This window comes from Myodes glareolus, chromosome 16, assembly GCF_982192425.1.
Source record: "Myodes glareolus chromosome 16, mMyoGla1.1, whole genome shotgun sequence".
Classification (NCBI taxonomy): domain Eukaryota; kingdom Metazoa; phylum Chordata; class Mammalia; order Rodentia; family Cricetidae; genus Myodes; species Myodes glareolus.
The window spans coordinates 10,809,480-10,831,882 of NC_142041.1; the positions used below are offsets into that span (position 1 = coordinate 10,809,480).

The 22,403-nt window shown below is 41.5% G+C and overlaps 2 protein-coding genes across 8 annotated transcripts in view; one reads left to right on the forward strand and one right to left on the reverse strand.

The window, feature by feature from the left end:
* Positions 1-11,609, forward strand: part of Nsmaf (neutral sphingomyelinase activation associated factor) — a 53,202-nt gene extending 41,593 nt beyond the window's left edge. For all 3 annotated transcript variants that reach the window (XM_085677032.2, XM_048420749.3, XM_085677033.2), the window contains 8 exons: positions 1,707-1,774; positions 2,537-2,604; positions 3,006-3,129; positions 5,307-5,390; positions 8,728-8,878; positions 9,827-9,929; positions 10,041-10,150; positions 10,989-11,609. In XM_085677032.2, the coding sequence (XP_085533158.1) occupies positions 1,707-1,774; positions 2,537-2,604; positions 3,006-3,129; positions 5,307-5,390; positions 8,728-8,878; positions 9,827-9,929; positions 10,041-10,150; positions 10,989-11,083 (803 nt within the window). In that variant the 3' untranslated portion in view covers positions 11,084-11,609. The remainder of the gene's footprint in view (positions 1-1,706; positions 1,775-2,536; positions 2,605-3,005; positions 3,130-5,306; positions 5,391-8,727; positions 8,879-9,826; positions 9,930-10,040; positions 10,151-10,988) is intronic.
* A 669-nt stretch (positions 11,610-12,278) lies between these two features.
* Sdcbp (syndecan binding protein) overlaps positions 12,279-22,403 on the reverse strand; it is a 40,754-nt gene continuing 30,629 nt past the window's right edge. For 4 of the 5 annotated variants that reach the window (XM_087897080.1, XM_048419929.3, XM_048419930.3 and 1 more), the window contains 5 exons: positions 21,205-21,366; positions 19,095-19,270; positions 15,571-15,742; positions 14,145-14,236; positions 12,279-13,391 (listed from right to left, as the gene is read on the reverse strand). In XM_087897080.1, the coding sequence (XP_087753206.1) occupies positions 13,337-13,391; positions 14,145-14,236; positions 15,571-15,742; positions 19,095-19,270; positions 21,205-21,366 (657 nt within the window). In that variant the 3' untranslated portion in view covers positions 12,279-13,336. The remainder of the gene's footprint in view (positions 13,392-14,144; positions 14,237-15,570; positions 15,743-19,094; positions 19,271-21,204; positions 21,367-22,403) is intronic. The other variant, XM_087897081.1, reaches the window with a different exon arrangement.

Genomic DNA, 22,403 nt, shown 5'->3' on the forward strand with positions numbered 1-22,403 from the left:
TTGTGTTATGACCATCAAGGTTGCAGATCTCCCCCAGGTTATTAAGCTTCGTACCACTGCTTTGTGAATTTGCCAAGTAAAATGGAAGGATTTTTGTTAAAGTCAAACACTTGTATTTTTGTTTTAATTTAAATTTCTCCAAATTAGATTTGGTGTTACTGGTTTATATGCAGTCTAATATTGGCCTCACACTTAAATTCCCCCTCAGATGCACAGTGCGCTTCGGTTTCATGGCTATCACCTGGGGGATCAGCGCTCACTGCTGTCTTTACCTAACAGCTTCTAGTGCCGGGGCAGAATCTTTGGTTTGGAGAAAAGTGTCTTGGCTAATTTGTGTCTCTGTAAAGTGATCAAATTGTCTTCAGTAGACTGTGATGAGCCACAGCACTGCCTAACGGGACAAAAGCAAATTGGGAGGTTGTTCCAAGATTAATGATACCCTGCAGAGAGCAGTCAAGTGCAGTTGTGTTTGTTCACAACCTAGCAATAAGGGAAGTCTTACTGAGGCTCCTGTTTATAAATTTTCATGAATTCTGTTGCCAAGAAAGTCTCAATGTAGAGAGGAAATTTATTAAAAGCTCATTCTGACGGGCTACCATGTTGGAATTTAGGAAGTAGGTTACTGCATGATAGAATATCCGTAGGAACATTAAGCTGTGAGTCCTGGGGGCTGGTTTTGGGTGCTGGAGATGGCATCCATGTCTTTGCTCCCATGGTAATGCTCTTTCACTGAGCATCTGCTCTGGTTTTTAACAGTTTGTGTTGGTGAACTTGCACAGTGTCTATTAGTCAAGGAAATTAATCATTTGGGTGTTTTCATCCCTGCACTGCTGTTATTTTATAAGTAAGTGGTTCTCCCAGCCAGTGTACACACTTGATTGGCATCTGCTCTGCTACAGAACTCAAAGTGTTCAGCTGGCACATTTGTGTCCTATCATTGTTCCATCCCCACTCCCTTTTAGTTTGTTATCTTTCGCCCCGCCTTTCTTTTCAGTGCCAGCTCTGCTCTGTGTGGGGCAGAGCTCAGGAATTTGAGTATATACAAAATATTTTCCTTCCTCAGTTAAAAGGAAAAATAATAAAAATAAAAGTACTTCTCATCTATAAATAATTCAGAAAAAGAATGTCACTCTATTATTAGGCCATTCATTTTTTAAAAATTACTTCTATTAACCAAAGTCTTTGTTTTCTTAAAATTAGGCCTGGAGAAATGGCTCAGTGTGTAAAACTATTACTCTTTAGAGAACATGGGTTTGGTTCCCAGTGCACACATGCTCGTTTATAAACACTTCTAGCACTCCAGTTCCAGGGAATTCAGTACCCTCTTCTGGTCTGCACAGGCAGCAGGCATGCATGTGGTACATGTAAATGATTTAAAAGGCAAACATATGCATGCTCACATACCTGTACACTTTGGTTTTGATATTAAGATTCATGCATCCCTCCTCTGTAACTTCCCGCACTTGAGTGTGGGCTGCACTGTGCATAAAGGCCTTTAGAAATGTCAGTGGCAAACCAAGTCTGTGCTGGGATTGTACGGTTTCAACTGATCTTTCAGGAAGTTATAGGTCATAGGATCTTAATGTTGGCAAGACGCTTGCATACATGGCATGACACTGACTTCTGCCCTTCAAGAGTAAGTAGGGTGGCTCTCCTTTGGCATCTATAATGCTTAGGAAATGTTCCATCTCTGTTCTGATTCTTAGATTCCACTCTGAAGATGTTTTCTAAGGAATCCAAAATGCTACAAAGAAGCATATCATTTTCAAATATGGTAAGTTTATTTTACCAGTGTTACACTAAAAACACATGGAGTCTAGGATGTAGTTCTATATTTGAGCATTTGCCTAGCGTATGGCAAATGCTCAAATGCAAGATCCTGGGTCCTTGATCTGGCAGGGAGGGTGGAGGGGGAGGGCTGGCAGGAAGCAATAAAGGAGGTCCAGTTTCTGCTTGTTTCTTTCTTATACTAGTGTGATTTCATTTTAAGGTAAGATCTTGAATACCCAGAAAAATTCTCCATAAAAAGTTTATCCTTCCTTTTAGTTATCAGAAAAGAAATATTTCTGTGTTACTTAAATAATTTAGGTACTTCTGATTACTTAGGGGAAATAAAACCAGTTATTAAAGAAATGTGCCTTATTTTTAATGTCAGCTTTCCAAGAGATTTTGAAATTCCCTAAGAACTTTGTATTTTCCTTAGTCACATCTCTGCAATACACAGAGTCATTGCATCCTTAAGGACTATCATCCTACCACAGTCCACTCCAGATTAGCAACATCCCTCCAGCCCTGTGGGAGCCCAAGATGCATCAGGCTGGGCTACAGTATTCCTGGCAAATCTAAGCATTTGGGAGAAAACCGTACATCTGGACTTGCCCACGCTGAGCCCTGGTAGCTATGAGCCACTATAGAGCTGGTAGCCACTATAGAAAGAGTCTGACATTGGTTTGGTAGGCATCCATAAGAGAGGTATACCAGTAAAGAATTTACTAATTATTCCAAGTCATTAAATATCAAATCTTTTGTATTTCAGGCTCTATCATCTTGTTTACTTTTGCCAGGAGACACCACTGTCATAAGTTCTTCGTGGGATAACAACGTGTATGTATCTGTGCCTGCTTCTTTGTAATTAATGTTGCATGCTTAGTGGCTTCCTCCCATGTGGATGTGAGGGATAAGAAGGCTCTACTAGAGGAAACATATTAGACATGAGGACACTATCACTGGGTTCAAATACCATTATTTTAATGTAGTAATTTCTCCAGTGAGGATCTATTTTTTTCTAACTTTTAAACTTGGGTGAAATGTAGCTAAGACAGATTTGGAAGTAATCTAATTTCAAATCCAAATGTTGAATATTTTTCCTTACTAATATAAGAACAAGCAATTTGTAATTCAAGTAAAGATTAGCATTTTAGAAATAATATTTGTTTTTTCAATGGATGTTTAAAATCTTAAAGTTAAGCCTGGCTATTATTTTAATAGTTGTTGTTATCTTTTAGCTATTTTTATTCCATAGCATTCGGAAGACGTCAGGACACACTGATGGGACATGATGATGCTGTCAGCAAGATCTGTTGGCATAACGACAGGCTGTATTCTGCATCGTGGGACTCTACTGTAAAGGTTTGCATGTACTTTTTAACTGAAAATGTTTGCTCATAAAATATTCAGCTTCCCTTCAATATGTTCAGACAGTATGTAATTGATATACAAGGATACATTATTATTGCATTCTCTTAAAGCTTGTATACTGTGCATTTCTTCCAAATATCTTTTTTATTCCTTGTTAGTTTTACACATGCATAGAATGTGTCTTGATCATATCCAAAACCAACATCCGCTCCTTTTCAATCTCACAATGCTTCCCCTCCCACCTTCAACTCCTTCTCCTTTTTAAACCTAGATTCCAGTTAGTGTTGCCTGCAGGCAGAATGGGTGTGGGCCATCCACAGAGTTTGGGTAGCCTATCAGATGCCACACTCCTGAAGAAAAATGGCACCCCTACCCCAGAAAGTTGTCACTAACTGCTTAGCATGGACAGAGCCTCATGAGGCTTCTCCTGTCCACGATGGAAGGTTGTGGACATCTCATGCAGGTAGCACAGCTGATGGGAGTTCCTGAGTGTGGCAGCCATGTCCTACCCAGAAGACAGCGCATAGCACGCCTCCCTCCTGCAGACTCAGCACTGGGTGATGTGTGAATGCCCATGAAGGACCAAGCAATTGATAGTCACTTGCACTCAGCACTTTGAGCGGTTAGGAGTGTCTGCATTTAATGTTTCCAACTGCAGAAAGCAGCTTCCCTGACCAAGGCTGAGAACAGCACCCATCTAAGGTCTAAACATAAATAGGTAGGCAGCAGACTGTCAGAAAACAGCAGTAATTTCACCTAAGGCCCAGGACTTCCCCAGCCATGGGCCTTTGACCAGGTTTACAGGACAAGACATGAATTCCTTCCTGTGGAGTAGGCTTCAGATCCAGTTGGGAAGCCATTATTGTACACAGCAGGCACGTCAGTCTAATAACACGCAGGATCCACTGGTGGACAAATCCATTCATGACCCCCTACCCACCCCAGTGGCTGACCCTGAAAGCTCGCCACCAGGAAAGAAATTGTCAGCTAAGTTCCAGCTTGGTTTCTTATGTCCTTCAATACACACGTGTGTGTCTTCAATAATAGTGTCTCGTGTGTGCTTCTGCAGTGTGTTCACCTTCAATACACATGAGTGTGTCTTCAATAATAGTGTCTCGTGTGTGCTTCTGCAGTGTGTTCACATAGGCGTTTCTAGGTCTTCAGAAACAGATTTGGAGCCCTTGTTTGATGACAGACTGGAGCCCTCCTGGTTGATCAGTTAATTCTAACAGTGCAAGTTAAGTTGAGGGATCATTGAAAGATCAGTGTGTTTCATTGTGAAACACGCATCCATGTGTTCTCGCTGTCTCTGTATTGCAGGGCCATCAGCTTTCTCTTCAGATTCCCTTGTGCTTTTCCCATCCAAGCCGCTCCAGTGCTCTCTGTACCCTACATTTCCAGATCGATTCTGTGTACAGGAAAGATACAAAGCCATTGTTTCTTGGAGAGTTTGTCTGAATTTTGTAATTTCCCCCTAGCCTTATAGATAAGTTTCCTGTACATAATATCATTAGGGGTTTGGCTACCCACTTTTTGAAGCACCTGGGCATTCAGCCTTCCCTTGATTCCCAGTGCTTACACAACACAGTGATGTAACAGGGAGCGGCGGACTGCGTTCCGCCACCTGGCTAATGAGGAATGGCGGGCAGTGAGAAGCAGCCCTGGCTAGTTTTTACCCCAAATAATTACATGGAAACTGTATTCATTTAAACACTGCCTGGCCCATTATATCTAGCCTCTTCTTGGCTAACTCTCACATCTTAATTAACCCATTTCTGATAATCTGTATATCACCACGTGACTGTGGTTTACCGGGATGAGTCAAACCTACATCCATCTTGGAGAGGAGAGTCATGGCGTCCATCTCACTGCCTTCTTTCTCCCAGCATTCTGTTCTGTCTACTCCACCTATCTAAGCTGCTATCCTATCAAAAGACCAATGAAGTCTCTTTATTTAACCGATGAAGTAACACATAGACAGAAGGCCCTCCTACTCCAACACAGAGTACCATGTTCAAGGGACAGGTATGACAAAGGCATGTGTCGACCTGCGGGGAAGAAGCCCATGGGCTTCATGGGCAGGCATGCTAGATGAGAGTCTTCTACAAATGTGTGGAGAACTTTGTATCCAAGTTTAAAAATACCTTTTGTGGTGTGCTCTGTCCTAGGTGTGGTCCGGTGTTCCTGCAGACATGCCAGGCACTAAAAGACACCAATTTGACTTGCTGGCTGAGCTGGAACATGATGTCAGTGTGAGTCCCACAGCAAAGCTCTCGGGCCAGAGGGTGGGTGGGCAGTAAGTACTTGGATTTGTGTATGTTTTCTCCTTTACTTTCATTTGCATATTAGAGATTGATAGGCTAGCTCTTTGGGTGATTCTGTTGGGTATTTGATTCTGCTTTCCTTCCCCCCTCTAATTGGTTCCTTGGCACATTTACCCGAGAGAATTAGCAGAATTCTGTCCCAATTAATTTTCAAAATGTCGGTTCTGAGGTGGGACCCATCATCTTCATGCTTTCTGACCTAGAAGGTGGAAGGGACCATCTGTTCTGGAGATAACTATCCCAAAGCTGAGAAAACTGAGAGGTATCTAGGATGGCCAAGAATGCACAGCCTAGCAGCAGAGCCAAACTAGAACTTGTTACTGGTGGTTTATTGAGTCATGCTGCTGTGTCTTAGGCTATAGTTTGCAGTCCTGCATTTTCTAGCATCTGTGAATTGATGTTGCGTTTTCATGGTCTTCAAATATAAGGTTGAAGACTTTTAGTATACAATTCAAGATGATATTCAAATGGAGAGATCCTTCATTCCACAAAGCCTTAAACAGTCACTGCTCAGCCTGCTTCAAGTAGTTTGCCACCTTAGTATAATGGACTATTCAGAGTTAACTTTTTAAAATTTGTTTTTAATTACAATAGAATTACATCACCTTCTTGCCTACATTTCCTCCCTGACATCCCTTGAGCCCCTACCAAGTGCCTTTACTCTTCAGTTGGTAGTCTTTTTCTTTTTTATTGCTAATACATATAATAATATGTACACACATATGTACGTGTATGTGTTCATTCTCCTCCTCTGAGCCGTCATCCATTGTGAGAGCCTGTCTGCGTTAGCATGTCCCCCGATGTGGCACTGTTCCAGTCTGGTGTGTGTCACTGTTTCTGAGAGAGACCATTTCACAGCTGCCTTCCTGGTAGTCTGACTCTTACACTCTTGCTGCCCTCTTTTCTTCTGTGGTCCCGGAGCCATTGATGCAGGAACTGTGATGCAGATGTGACCAGAGGGACTGGGCTTCCTACAATCTGTTAATCTCAGAGTCGTTGTGAGATACATTTGTGGTTTTCTGTGCTGGTCTCTATTTGCTTCTTTGATGAGGAGTGGAATTATGCTTATCTGTGGATATAAGGACAAGGCTTATCAAAGTGGTAGTGAAGACCGCTTTCTGAAGTCCATGACCTCACTAGTCCCAAGAAGCTGGCTAATTTAGGGATGTACCACGGATGCTTTTCTTCCTGTTAAATGGCCTTAAATCCAATTAGACAGCTGTTGGTTGCCGCTGATATATGAGGGCCATTTATTGTGCCTATCCTTACCATGCTGGCACTGGCTTGGTTCCTAGGTGTTACAGCTTGATAAGACTTTAATTGCTTCCTTCCCTTAGCAACTTGCATAGTAATTTCTGGACCCAAGGAAGCTAGACGGCAGGAAAGAGGCTTTCAGGTCAGATCCAGCTCAAGTCATCCAAGTTCTGTGTCCTCAAGTATAATGTCTTCAGGAAGAAGAGCCTACCCTACCTTCAATCTGTGAGAGACACCAAGAATTGATTGGGAGTCATTTGGACTACCATGACCATGCAATAGGCAATTTCTCATGCCCGGTACTGGAGCATTCATTAGTCTATGATTCCTGTGGGGAGCATTGTCAGCCCAGGTGGCTTAACTTCATATGTGTGTGCACACACACTTATGTGCTGCATACTGTTTAACATCAATATAGGTAATACGATTACTTGAGGCATTATCAAACAGCTCTGTTGTTACTTGTCCCTCGTCTCTTCTGTATTGCTCCCCCAGAGAATGTCCAACAGATAATTGATAGTGAAAATGCAGTACATTGATACACAATGGAATACTATTCAGCTGTACGGTAAATGAAATTTTCAGGTAAATGGATGGACCTAGAAAAGATTATGCTGAGCGCGAAAGCTTAGATGTCACCTATTCTTTATCACCTGCAGCCCCCAGCTCCAATGTGGATACACAACATGTAGACCAGGAAAGGATAAAGGGACAGGGTGGGAAAACAGCAGTACAGACAGGAAATGGATGGAAGAGGGGACTCCAGCTTGGGGGGCGGGGGTCTTCTTTGTTGTTTAGGTTCTCTGGGGCTGTGAACTATAGAATGATTTTTCTTTGCTTTATGTCTAAAAAGCCACTTATGAGTGCATACTATAATGGTTACATAGGAAATATGGAATTATTTCAAAGATTTGCTCTGTGTCCCAGCATGTTCTCTGTTTTAGAGTAGATCCCATGTGTGATTGAGAGAAAGTTATTTGATATTTTGGTAAAATATTCTGTAGATATGTTATTGGTTTCATGTTAGAGAAACCAATATTTAATTCTGAGGTTTCTCTTTTTTCTTTTTTGTCCAAATGACCTCTCTTATGGAGAAGGTGGGTTGTTAGAATCATCTACTATGATTGTTACTCCATTAGTCTGTGTCTTTAATTCTCTTCTGCTTCTAATAAAATGGGGCACATCAGAGTTTGGTGTATATATGTCTAGTATTGCGATAGTTTCCTGGCTACTTGATCCCTTGATTAGAATGAATTTCCTTTCATTGTCTTATGACTAGTTTTAGTGTGAAATCTATTTTGTCATAGATTAAGGATGGCGAGCCAAGCCACATGCTTCTTTCTCCCATCACTTGAAATACTTTTTACATCCTTTCATTTTAAGGAAATGGTGCCTATCTTTCAAACTGGGTTTTTATAGACAATAGACAATGGGTTTTTTTTTAATCCATTAGTATTTGGATGTGTAGACTGTAGTCAGTTTGATTTTTTTTTTCTGGTTTGTGTTCTCAGTTGCATATCATTAAATTAGGATTCATTGATTTTTCTTTAGTCACTTGGCTGCATTTATTCCTCTCCTCAGATAGAGTATTGCTCCCAGTAATCTGTTTAGCGTACTTTTTGTTTTGTTTTGTTTTTTCTTTTTGGGTTTTTTTCAGGCTGTTTGAACCATGGAAAGTGTTTCTCTTTCAACTGTGGCAGACCCTTGCTGGATACAGTAGTCTTTTAGTAGACTATTCTAGACCATTTGAAAACAGCATTACTACGACTCCCTATATTATTTCATATACCTGTATTTTCCTAGCATACTTAGAATTTTACTTCATTTTAAAATAAATGGTCATTTGATGAGATACTACTAGAATATAATACAATCATAATAGTTGGCCAGCACAACTGTTTACCGCACAGTAAAGTTTAATTTTTAATCCTTGTGGTGCATATTTTAAGAAGCCTGGAAAAAGCAGTTAATGAGGAATCTGAGCCACTTGTTTATCACTGTTTCTTCTTAGGTCGATACCATCAATTTAAATACCGTAAGCACACTGTTAGTTTCTGGCACCAAAGAAGGTATGGTGAATATTTGGGACCTCACTACGGCCACCTTATTACACCAGATTTCATGCCATTCAGGGACAGTATGTGATGCTGCTTTTAGCCCAGGTAAGTATTGTCCTTTTCAGTACAGGACACAGCAGCTCAGAACGCTGATATTAAAACTTCAAAAGCAAAACATTTCTTACTAACAAGAGACTCTGTCAAAGACCCGTGGACAGGTCCATGCATAATTCCAGGCATGACCCCAGAAGCATGTCTGCTGCCTGCTCTCCCTGTGTTCACCATGCTACCACACTACTGCCCTGAAGGAGTCATGAAGCTTAACAGTATTTGCATAACTGTTGCGGTTAATGGAAAGAATGGTTTTAACCACAAGAGTCTTTGAAAATGTTATTAAATAGATGATACATTAGTTAATGGGAAGAGTCCAAGACAAGGAATGAAGCAGAACCCACACTTACTTCATTTCTAAGAACGAAAGATAAATAGAGCCAACTAGTAAGAGTAAGTTTCCAAGTTCTGTTGCCTATGGGATAAATGGAAAGCCTGGTCTAGCCCCACAGAAGAGATGGAGTAGTGTTCAGCTGATGAGATGGTCATGAGAACCCTGACCCTACCAGGTGTAAACACTAGTCACAAGAGACAAACTGTCTCGGTCTGCATGACCCTGTACCGTAACATGTACATGTTACCATACATGTAACCGTGTATGCTGCCAGCTGGGCACACTTGTACCTGTAGGTGTTCCTAGTCAGAAAAGCACCTTTGTAGCTTGCAAAACTGCTATGCTTCTGATAGTGGAGATACAGATCAAAAAGGCAGTGGCTTCCAGTAGGAGAGTTGGGAGACAGAGGGGAAAGAAGGAACAAACATTAATTATTGTACCCATTTTTAAAAACGTAGGAAGAAAGACTGACTATAAAACTGTTCTTACAAACTATTCAAACTGTATAAAGACAGACTTCACGGAAATGAAGTACACAGCAGATTCAGAAGCCAAGTCTGAGTGATCAGACCTGCTTTCTGAAGCAGCTCCCTGTGTCGTTATGACAGATAGTCGCCACGTCCTCAGCACGGGAGTAGACGGCTGTCTAAACGTGATTGATGTGCAGACGGGCATGCTCATCTCGTCCATGGCCTCGGAGGAGCCACAGAGGTACAGCTGCTGAGTGCTGGCATTTGCAGTATGTTCGTGATCGTCCATCTCATGCCTGACCAGGGTCACGTGCTTGCTTTATGGTGGACTGTCTTCCGATCATGCTTGCAGGTGCTTCGTCTGGGATGGAAATTCTGTCTTATCTGGAAGTCGGTCTGGTGAGCTGCTTGTTTGGGACCTCCTTGGAGCAAAAATCAGTGAGCGGATACAGGGCCACACAGGTGAGGAGCGCAACTGTCTCTGACTCAGGCAGACCTCATGTGCCTCTGGGTGAACATCCCTGTACATCCTGACTGGTCAGTGGTTATGCCTTTCAGGTTCCTAAGATTTATATTTATTTCAGCCTCTGAAAAAAATCTTTACTACCATTTAGAGAATAAAAACCATGGCAAAGCTGAACAACCGATACCAAAAGACAATGGAAAAATAAACTGCCGTGGAAACCGAGGCATCTTCCTGCCTCCTGGTGTCAGGCTGGAATTCTACCTCCCAGTCTGGGGGTGTTTGCCAGTCACGGGCATGCTGATCGATTTTACTGGAAGCATTAAGTGGAGAGAATTGCACAACACAGAGACTCATGTAGAGCTCTCTGCTCTCTCTCCCTTTTTAGCTGCAGACTCTGGGAAGCTCAGTGTAGTCTGCTTACATTTGCAGGGCTGTTTTCACCATTACACCTTCCCACTGTGAGATGGACCTTCACTCTCTTTTCTTCTAATTTCATATGCTTTATTTCTTCTTAGACATGTATCTTAAATTATGTAGCTATGTTTTCAATGGAATAGGCATAAACCTGCAGACCGGGCTGCCACTCCCTTCCCATAGGTCTCACAGCATCCGCCAAGGTGTGTGTTGCCATCGGTCATTTTGCTTTCAGACTCGTACTGAAATGGCTTCATTCCTCTCGAGTTCTCTGTAGAAGTGGGTGTTTTAAACTCATAGATAGTTTTCATTATAGAAAGACAGGTACAGTGACTGCTTCCTCTCTAAGCATCCAGCAGTCAGCCCTGCAGTCCCCGTGTCTGCCCTTGGCCGCATGCACCCTCACCGACTGTCTTGCAGGTGCCGTGACATGCATCTGGATGAACGAGCAGTGCAGCAGTATCATCACAGGAGGGGAAGACAGACAGATTATGTTCTGGAAACTGCAGTATTAAGTGCCTTTTCCTCTCTGTTGAGTTCACTTCTATTTAATGTATTTTTAAACCAAACTTTGAACTGGTGAATGTGCAATGACAGTACTTTACTACTGAAGATTTGAAGTTTCAGCTTCCTAAATCATGATGACTTCATTCAAAGCCATTTGCTGTCATCCATTAAGGCAGATAAAAATATGGTGGTTTTAGGGGCAAGAACATTCTTTTGAAGACAGAGGACTGTCACATGTGATGAAGGTTACAAGACTGTACTGGGTGGTAGAGGACAAGAAGAACTATTTGACTGAGGAACCCGCAGGCAGCACTGGCCAGCTCAGTTCTCCCAGGAAGGAAGGAGCCTCTGACCCAAGTGCGCAGTTGTCACCAGGGGTCTTCGGTGTGTTCTCATGGATTCTGCTTCCTGCAGTGCGTGTGCCCAGATTCTAAGAACCCGGGGGAGGAAGGTACTGTGGATAGCAACGGTTTATATTTCATTACGCTACTAAATGTTCATCTTTTCTACATTAAATTTTTTTCTGTAATGAAAGCACTCTTCCTTTTCTTATTTAAACAATTTCTTTTAAGAATCATAGCCGAGCGGTGGAAACTGGGCGGTGGTGGCTCACGCCTTTAATCCCAGCACTCAGGAGGCAGAGGCAGGTGGTTCTCTGTGAGTTCTAGACCAGCCTGGACTACAAGAGCTAGTTCCAGGACAGGCTCCAAAGCCACAGAGAAACCCTGTCTCAAAAAATAAATAAATAAATCACAAGTATTACTCCTTTCACAAAACTGTACTTAGTAACAATATAATTTGTTTCATTTCTTTTGGGCTTATCATCAGGACCAAGTTCAGAACACAAGGTTGATAAACTGGGGGATGTCGGTGTCCAGCAAGGTAAGCTGTGTAGCAACAGCAATCATTTTCTTTTTATTTCACCTCTGAACAGCGACCATATGATCACAAATTTTCTGAACTGTTGGGAGTACTGTTATAGTCTAGAGACTTAGTCGGTTTTAAGCATCACTGAACACGGCGGTGGTCTCTGGTTTTACTCGCAATGCAGAAGCCTCACCAGGTCCCCTCATCACCCACAACTAGGGTACAGGGTGAACGGGGGCCTCAGGCCTGGCCATCTAGGGGTCCAGACAGACTCAGCTCTAGGACTGCTCTCAGGACTGGATGTGAGAGAACTGAAGAAATAACACAGACTAAAACTTAATATTTTTATACATTTAATAGGATAATATCAGATAAAATACTAGGATACGCAAAAACCAAAAAGAAAAAAAAATCAAGATAAAGTGTCATTGCCATTTCTGTTTAGAGGACGGAGTCAGAAACAGAACAAATTAAAATGGCTAGGGAAGCAGTCTAAGACTACCCAAAGTAGCTAAGTTACATAATGTTAGGATTCAAATGCCAAACTAAGTATTGCCCACTTAATCTACAAGTGAAAAGGAGACTCCAAAATTTGTTCTGTTTATATAACAACTTTTACATGAAATATATAGCGATTTGTTTTTCAGAAAGCAATACGGCAACTTGTAGGCGTTTCCTTTATGCAGCGACTAGAAACATCTACAACCAGGCAGCTCTGCTTTGCCGGTGAGCTGCTCGGGGCTGGTGTGCGCCAGCTTACTAGAGAGCTAACACCTCAGGTCTCAGAAGGCAGCAGTAATTCTATTTTGGCTTTTATTCTAAACGCTTACTGTAGTTAAGGCGACAGTTGAAGCACATTAAGTGAAGGTAGTTAAAATTTCGTGACAATCATAAAGTCTTTTGCAAACTACACACACTGTATAATGCTTTTGTGGAATGAAACCAGTGTTGATTAGCTGGAATTTTACACACTCATACAGAGAAAAAAAGTAACTATCAAAGGCAATCATCCTCAATGTACTGTATGCTGATGTCCAAGTGTGCCACAGAACTGAAGCACACGACCAGCACTGTGCTTTATCTAGGACAGTTCCCACAGCTAAGTCTACACCAGTCATCCTAACCACAATGGCTTATAAAAACATCAGGTTTCCAGTAAAGAAACGATTCTAGGAAAGTCAGGAAGTTTCACATCTGTAAAACCAGGATAAGGCTACACCTATCTTAACTCTGAAGAAGACGTCAGATAGCGTGAGGTTCCCAGCCATGATGGAAGATAGACAGGTCCCCATGCAGCATATTCTCCCTGGCTTCGGGAAAGCTTCATATGCAAAATCTAGAAGTTGCCGAAGAAGGAAACTGGAAACGTTCACTGCGATGCGCTGTACAGGTTATTAGACTTCGGGAATGGTGTGGTCCATCAGGCTTTTCATGATGCTTGGGGCCATCCTGCAAGAGAGCCAATCATGTAACAGATGACATTTCAATACAAGACGCCCCTGACTCCAGTTTAGCACTGTTGTCATCAACGAGTCTGAGGGAGAAGGAAAGGTCCTTAATGAGCTCAGAGCTAAGGAACTGATAACTGAGTTGGTGGAGACTGTCCGTACCAGGGTAGACGTGCTAGAGAAGGTGCGAGTGCTTTATGTTAAGACTGGCAGTTTAATTAAAATAGCAAGGCTATGATCAGTCAGAAGAAGAGGGTGAAGGGACCTACCAATAGTTAAAAAGAAAAAAATTATAGAACAATCAAATCTATTTTCCCCTCCAAGAGTAACTAGCTGCATTTTTCCCAAATAGATAAAGATTTCATTATACTGGTTATGCTTATATATCTTCCAAATCTCTCTTTCACATGCTATAATAAGGACTCTGAATGAAAGGTTTCCAAGACATCATGGTAACTATAAAGAGAGAGTTGAAAAGCTCTGGACAGACTCAGCCTTGCTGGACCTTATCAACTCTCATGGGCTGTATAATACTCTCAGTTCCAGAGGACAGAGAGAACAAGCATCACACACCTCTCTGTCTCCTGACAGACACCGGAAAAAATTATCTCACCGCCAAGAAATCTCCGTCATAACTATATGACTATAATATATAACGATACTATAACTATATTTCTGGTAAAGCAGAACTGCAGACTGAAAGTAGTGTTTACATTTATGTCAGGTGACCACAAGTGTAGAGCTGTCCACTTACCGTTTAATAATATGCTCAAAGATAAAAGCAGGCATGATTGTAATGGTAACGACAGTCCCAGCTGTTGACAGTATGTCTGCAATCTGAGAGTCCTAATGAAACATAACAGAATTTAATAAAGATAAAACTGTAATTGTTAGGTAAAAATTATATTATATTTGCTCATGTCGTGCTAATATCTCTGTAGTCCCAATCACTGGTATGTCTGAATTTTAAATTTAATCTAACACCCATGTTTTTTAAGCTGGTAACAAAGTTGAGGGTACTGAAGCAGGCGGTCTACAGAGCGAGTTTCAGGACAGGCAAGCTTAGGCAGTGAAAGACAGAAAGCTGGTGAAGATGTAATTGAAAGGGGAAGAGGGCATGTTCCAGCCCCAGTAAGCAGCTGAACTTGGCAGTTCAGAACAAGATCTAGCTTTAGAGCTAAGGATAAAATAAAGGAGTTGTGGAATAAAGCCACTGAGGCCAGACACATGTCAGGGTTGCCCCTGAATGGAGGCCCAGAGATACCATTGTATGAAGCTGTGAAGATGGAGCCTGGATTGCCTTGGAGACCCCAAGATGTTAGAGACACCAGAGCTGTGGGATCCCTGCTGAGGAGAGCTGCTCACAGGGAGTGGAAACAGGCCAAGAGAAAGAAGTGTGCTGCACTCAACAAAGCTGAAGGAGTTACTGGAGATGAGAGTCTTTTGACACCAGACATGGAGATGCAAAGTCTGGAGTTTGTCCAGCTGGTTTTCAGTCTTGCTTTGTTTTGAGTATTTCCTCACTATGCTCCTTTCCCTACATTCTGGAATGGTATATCCTGTGTCACTGTGGGGTAGTCTTTGAACTTTCATATGCTCAGGATACCACCCAGTGTGCGAGTCAACTTTCTAATGCCGTCTTGTCAAGATGTAGCCAGCTCCATGTCTGCCTGCACGTCACCATGCTTCCTTCATGACCACAATGGACCGAACCTCTCAAACTGTTAAGTGAGCCACCCCAATTAAATGGTTTCCTCTTAAGTGTTGCCATGGTCATGGTGTCTCTCACAGCAATAAAAAGCCAAACTAAGAAAGAATTCTATAAAAACACAGTATTAATATATACCAAGACTTATTCCTTTTCTGTATTTCTAAGCTGGAAAAGTTGGACATTCATCCATTCAGAATGTCTAAAAATGTCCCTGCCCACGTCTCCACAGAATTCTAGCTTGAGGGAACACCAAGTCACAGTTTAGCTACCTTGGTATGGGAAAGAAAATTTCAGGCAACATCTCAAGAGTTATTTCTGTGATGGTCCAAGACCACTGCTAGCCAGAGCCCCAGCTCCTACACTTAACTCCGACCAAGTTTCAATGTTTGAGGGTCATCACAAAAGTCATTCCACCTAAATGTTTTTTAAAATAAAATGGCACCAAAACCAGGGTCCAGTGCGTCCTCACCTTCAAGCCGATGACGTTCTGCCCGTTGATCTCACAGATGTGATGATCAGTGAGGAGGCCGTTTCTGGCAGCAGAACTGTCCTTCACTATGGAAGTGATTTTTCCACTTTTAAAAATAAAGCCAACATGCCCACTGCTGTCCTTATGCATAGTGATTGTCCGCTCAAAGGGCCTGTAAGCATAAGGGTTGGGCTAGACTGAAACATTTCATATTTCAATAGACGTGACACACCACAAACTGCCACATGGATATTTTGTTATATTAAGTTTCTAATAATTTTGTCATATTAAGTGCTGTTTCTAATAATTTATTATGACATGGCACACCTCAGTAGCCTTTTTTAGTCTCATCACTTGACTGACTTGCTAATCGAGATATCCTTCTGTTAAGTTTGAGAAAACAGAACACAGTGCTTAGTGGAGTTATCAGTACATTTTCCTTTACCTGCATTAACAAGAAAATGGCTTTGAACTAAATCACTGTATACCTTCAGCACTTCTGGGAGCCAACTGATCTTAGGACATTTAGATTTTAAAATGTTATTGTATTTTCACATCTCAATTCTGAAGATTTCACACAGTGTCCTTTGTTTCACTTATTTACGAAATATGCACAGGGGACGCACATGGGTAAGGTGCATGAGTTGGTTCTGTCCGCCATGTGAGACCCGGGAATCAGACTCAGGCCTCACCTACTGAGCCACCAAGCCTGCTCTCCGGGTTCATGAGCCAGGGTTTCATCGTGTGTAGCCCCATCTTCTCAAGAGCTGGGGTTACGGGCAAAGCTTTGCTCTAATCTGTGGTAAGAAATTACAAGGGGAAAAAAAAGACAGAAGCAACAAGACTGACTGCAAAGGAAGGCACAACTACTACTAAAAAGGCCATGAGCTGTCTGGCTCTGGTGTGATCATGTATGTAATACTTGCTTATGTTTTGCACTCCTGCCATTGTAAAGTTTTAAGGCCACCTGGTGTGTTTACATATGAAATTCTGCAGCTGTACTTCCTATTGGTCCACCTTTAAAAAAAATTGTTCATGCAAAATATTTAAAGTTATGTAAGAAGTGAAAGACTTCTCCCAGTACAAACTTCAAGACACTAAAAAAGGAAATAACAGAAGAAAGTTGACGATGGAACTGAACTGGCAAAATTAATACTGTGAAAATAGCTGTATTACACCAAAATTAATTTACACATTTAATGTAATACTGATCAAAATTCTGATATCAGATTTTACAGGTTTAGAAAAAAAGCAAGAATTCATTTTGGAACCTTACAAGATCACATACAGTCAAAGCAATCCTAAGAAGTAAGGACACTTGGGGGGGGTTACAATATTCAACCACAGATCACACCACAGCTATAGTCATTTTAAAAAAAAGAAAAGAAAAAAACAAGAGCCTGGTGCTGGCATTAAAACAGACAGACCAATGGAACAGAACTGAAGGCCCATAAAAATATGGTAAAGTTATGACCATGTAATTTTTGGCAGTGGAGGCAAAAAACATATCATGGGAAAAGAATTATTCAAGAAATAACGCTGGCAAAACTGGATTTCTAGTTTTGCAGATGGACGGAATCTTTCATTTTGTGAAAAAATAGAAACGGATCACAAACCTTGCTGTAAAAATCTAAAACGTTCCAACTTCTAGAAAATACAGGGGATGCTCTTCCAGATACTGGAGTAAGCAACCCTGACGAGAACACCATTAGCAAAAGGACTACCCAAGTGCCAACAGATGGGACCACCTGACAGTGACGTGGCTTTGTCCTGCAGAGCAGGCCGTCCACAGCATGGACCCCTACCAGCCACACCTCAGACCAGAGGCTGACCTCCTGAACTGACAAAGAGCTGCAGACATAAATACCAAGGAAATAAACCCAATCAACAAGTGGACAACTGGACTCAAACATTTTTTTAAAAAAAAAAATGTAGAATGTCTAGTAGCTATTTTAAAAAGTTCAGCTGGCAGTGGTGGTGCACACCTTTAGTCTCAGCCAGCACTTGAGAGGCAGAGGAGGTGAATTTGAGGCCAGCCTGGTGTACAGAGTGAGTTCCAGCCAGGGCTACACAGAGAAACCCTGTCTTGAAAAAAAAAAGTTCAACATTACTAGCCATCAAGGAAATGCAAATTAGAACCACTCTGGAATATTAGTTAAGTCATCACAACGGCTATTATCAAAAAATGGGGGGAGGGACACAAGCTAATACAGTAACTGTGGAAATAAGTGTGGAAGTTTCTCAAGAAATTAAAAATAGAACTACTACGTGATCCCACTACTTCACTCCTGGGCAGGCACCCAGAGACTCCATACCCTACTGCGGATATCTATAATCAGTGCTACTTACTCACCATAGCAACCAACCGGAACTAACCTAGATGTCCATCAAAAGGTGAACGGGCAAAAACCGCGTGTGTGCATGTGTGTGTAAAACGTGTTCATAAAATTTGTAAGAAAAATGGACTTAGAATGTATACTATTACTCAAAGTAACAAAATCTTAGGATATAAGCACATTCTTTATAAGCAGAACCTAGCCAATAATATACATGTGTTTATATATTGTAATAATATATAACATTATTGTGTGTATATAAACATATATACATACACACATATATGCAAAGGTACATGACACATATGTAAAAAAGAACAAGAAGAGTAAATATGAGGGCACGAGGAAGGACTAAATTCAGGCAGTGAACCTGAGTTACACACAAATAGAAACAACTGATTTTTTTTTTTCTAGTCCTAACTCATGGATTTATTTATAGTGCTGGGTCTCAAAAACCATATTCCAAGTGAAAATATAAAATCAAGCGAGAAGGTCCATAGCTTCTGTTCCAAACAGCTACTCTAACTGTATAGAGATTCACTGAGACAATGTAAACATTTTTAAAAATGACACAGGTGGCTCTGAGCACGAGTGCCTATGAAGAAAACAGGTGTTGGAGCCCCTGGAGTTACAGGCAATGGTGCCCTTCCTCTGGAAGTGTGAACTCTTAACCAGATCCAACTTCATGACATTCTGCTTAGAGATTAAAAAAATTACAAACTTCCATTTTCAATTTTTGATATACTTAGGAATTTAGTAAATTTTTTTAGACCAATGTCATTTTATTTTAAGATAAAAATAGACTATCATCCTCTTTCACTTAATTGCACAAACATGCCAGAGACCAGATTTGGTTTCAAAATTGAATTCTTGGGAATTCTGTGACCATTTCAGTCCTCAGGACAGAGGGCCCTGGCTGCAGAGGGAGCCCGCAGCTGCTTTACTATGTCACGACTCTAGCACACATCCTTCTAAAGACAGACACACTGGTAAAGTGTGGCAAAGGATATACGCAAAATCAAGAATCTAAGAAAAATCTGCAGCCCACAACTGCAAGACTGTAACGAATCAACATTTTCTTTAAAGAAAAAGAAAAGGGGTGGGGGAGCAGAAGTAGAAAACTGTATTTACGGAACCCTGAAAAGTGTAGGCTTGAATCTGCACTTTCACTGTTGGGGCGCAGCTCACCTGTCACGAATGGTCATGGTGATCTTCTCTCCAAATGCCTGCTTGAGCACCTTGTGAGCCTTATCAGAGCTCCATCCCGCACAGTTGTCGCCATTGATCTGCAGTACCTGGTCCCCAAATCTCAGTCCAACCAAGGAGGCTGGGGAATTAGCCTGGACTAGCTGAACAAATATACCCTAGATAAAAAGAAAATAATGTATCCTTTACCACTGCTATGGCTGAAAAGGTGGCTTATCAGAAATCTTCCTAGTATTGTGTGGTGTGTCAGGTCATTCCTTAAAAAGAAACAAAACTTTATTAAAGCAATAACATCCGAAAACAACCTCGGTCACATCACCCTCCCTCGCCTTTACCTCTACCTGCAGGAACTAGTCACACCAAGCACCGCATGTCTGGTGAGTTATTTTACTGCTTAAAGAAAAAGTCTGGGGCCTGAGCAGATGGGTCAGCAGTTAAAAGCACTTGCTCAGAGGACTCACGTTCAGTTCCTAGCACCAATATGGTGGCTCACAACCATGTGTGGCTCTAGTTCCTGGGGAGCTGGCGTCACTGTCTAACCTCAGTACCGGCATACATGTGGTGTACACACATACATGCAACCTACACTCAAAACAGAAAATTAAATAGATTTTAAAAATGAATGATAGTTTGGGGTAATAATTTCATATTTTTAGCTCAAAGATCATTTTACTATCTTTCAAAGCATCAATAAAGCTAGGATTAAACAGGTTAAAATGATACGCATGTTAACTATAACACGGATGCTTATATAAAGTTCAGGAAAGTACCTCTAACAACTAAGTCACAGATATCCATATCATACTTATATAAATTCAATCAGATGTTGAACCAAATACAAACAAAAGAGGAGGGCTAGGGACATGCAGGCACATCTACACGGTTAGATCTTCCCTACAATCTAAGGCGGGCAGACACGATTCTTCCATGAGGTGGTATGAACAGGCACCCTGCTGAACAGACTAGGATCGTGCCAGAGAACCCTAAGCATCTCTGCTGCAGTGTACTGCACATACGGAAGAGGAAGGAGAACCTTGGTGAGGCCAGGGCTTTACAATAGCACAATGGTATGTCCTGAACACGTGCCGAGGGCTGCACACAATCACGCTCCCAGCCCTTCAAGTGGAAAGGTGACTCTGCCATTTCGTACCACCACCGGCCTCGGCTAGAGAGCATGTCACACGTGTTTTGTCTGTGCAAAGTTGGACTCACTGAACTAAGGACCATAAGACTGAGACAGAATCTACTAAGATAATGGCTACAAAAAAAGAAAAATTCATAAACTGAGGTTTCTGAGACCCAACATGTCCATAACATTTTAAGACATAGCTGAGAAACTTAGTTTCATGTCTGTACTGTGACAAGGGGGATTCACTGCCTGAATTACAAAGAACTTGTTCTCAAATGGCCTGTCAGATTCAAATTTTATACACAGATATAACAAATTTGCAAAACTATTCCACAAATTAACTATCACTTAGTGTGGTAGTATGAATGTATTTGCCCCCATGCCACTATTAGGAGGTGGGGCCTTGGAGGAAGATGGCTGACACACACCTTTAATCCAGACCGTGAGGCTGGAGGGCACACTTTAATCTGGGCCACACCTCCTGTTGGAACTGTGTCACTGTGGGGCGGGCTTTGAGGTCTTTTCTTCAAGCTTCCGGCTATTTCTCCAGCACCATGCCTGCCTGCTGCCACCATGCTTCCCGCCATGATGGACTGAATCAAATGTTCCCTTTGTAAGGGTGTCTCTTCACAGCTATAGTAAGCCCTAAGACACTTGGTTTAAAAATGCACAGCCAATTCTCACTCATCAGTTTTTCCTTTACTTTTACACATACGGTCCTATGTCAGCCCAGAATCCTAGCAGCAAACTCTGTCATAAGGCTTATGTAAACCCAATGACCTGTTTACAAGCTCCAACACAGCTTCTTCAACAGGCCATCTCCAAATGGAAAATTAAAGTCAGTAGATTCATAATATTCTTTACTGCAGATGTGTTACTACAGCTAGCCAAACTATTTTCATTTCTAATTATTTAATGTTAGTATTCCATGGCCTATTTAGATAAATTAAGGAATATACTTACATTATCTATTGACTTAAGTCTGAGTCCAATTTTTCCATCTTGATCCTTGCACAAAATGACTTCACGAATCCCTTGCTTAATTTCTGCTCTCCGAATTCCAGCATCGTTACCTGTCACAGGTGCTACCATATAGTTCACGCTGGATGGTCTTGCTACCAACTGCTGGGAAAAAAATACCTAATTTGTCAGTATTTAGAAACCCTTTCCTTGAAAAGTAATCTACAGAAAACTGGAGCATGCTCAGTTCTAGTGCTGACAAACAGGACTCCACAAACAAGTTCCCTCAGGGGAAGTCCAATCTCTACAATAACGACACCGTGGGTTTTCATTTCTTCATTCCTCTAGTAATTTACTCCATTATCCTTGATAGATAAGACTCTGGCTTTGCTCCAGCCTGTTACTTTAGGTCAGCTGCCACTCTGTGTATGAATGCCATCTGTTGCCGACTACCTCGACCAGAAAACACATAAGTAGCAGCGGTCTCTAAGGCTGCAGTGTCCAATGAGGTCGTACGCCGCAGACTGTAGGTACACCATATTAAGTTGGAACAGCACTTAAAGCAACACATGAATCACTTCTCAGAAGATATTCCTCACCAACAACTACGCTGTTTGCCTTCATTTTAAACACACTTTCCTAGAACTAAGAGATCACACAGGATTTTGGCAACAAGCATTTTCCAGAGAATTTCTGTGGTACAATCATAAAATTACCAAATGAAAAATAAGCTTAATAACAACAAGGACTTAGTCAGGAATGAAATGGATGACATGAAGACTTTATATTAAGCTGCTCTTGACAAAGTGGTCACGTGTCTACAATGGGGTTGGGCAAACTGAAGCAGCAAGAGCGGAGCAATGGAACTGGGGCTGATCCACCAAACATACAAACCAGCTCCAAATGAATTAAAAAACCGTAACTGTTAAGATGTGCTGAAAAACATAAGGCTAAGAGAAAATACAAATCTCTTTGATACTTATTTTCACAATGTATTTTTTTAAGTTTTCACACCAGAAGCATAAGCAAAAATATGTTAACTGGAACTTTATCAAATTAAAAAAAAGGTTCTTCACAGCTGGGGCAAGGCATGGTGTCAACAGAGGTGGGTGGATCTCTGTAAGTTCAAGACCAGCATGGTCTACATAGAGAGACCCAGCCTCAAAATAAACAAACAAAGTTCACAGCTAAAGAGGCATTCA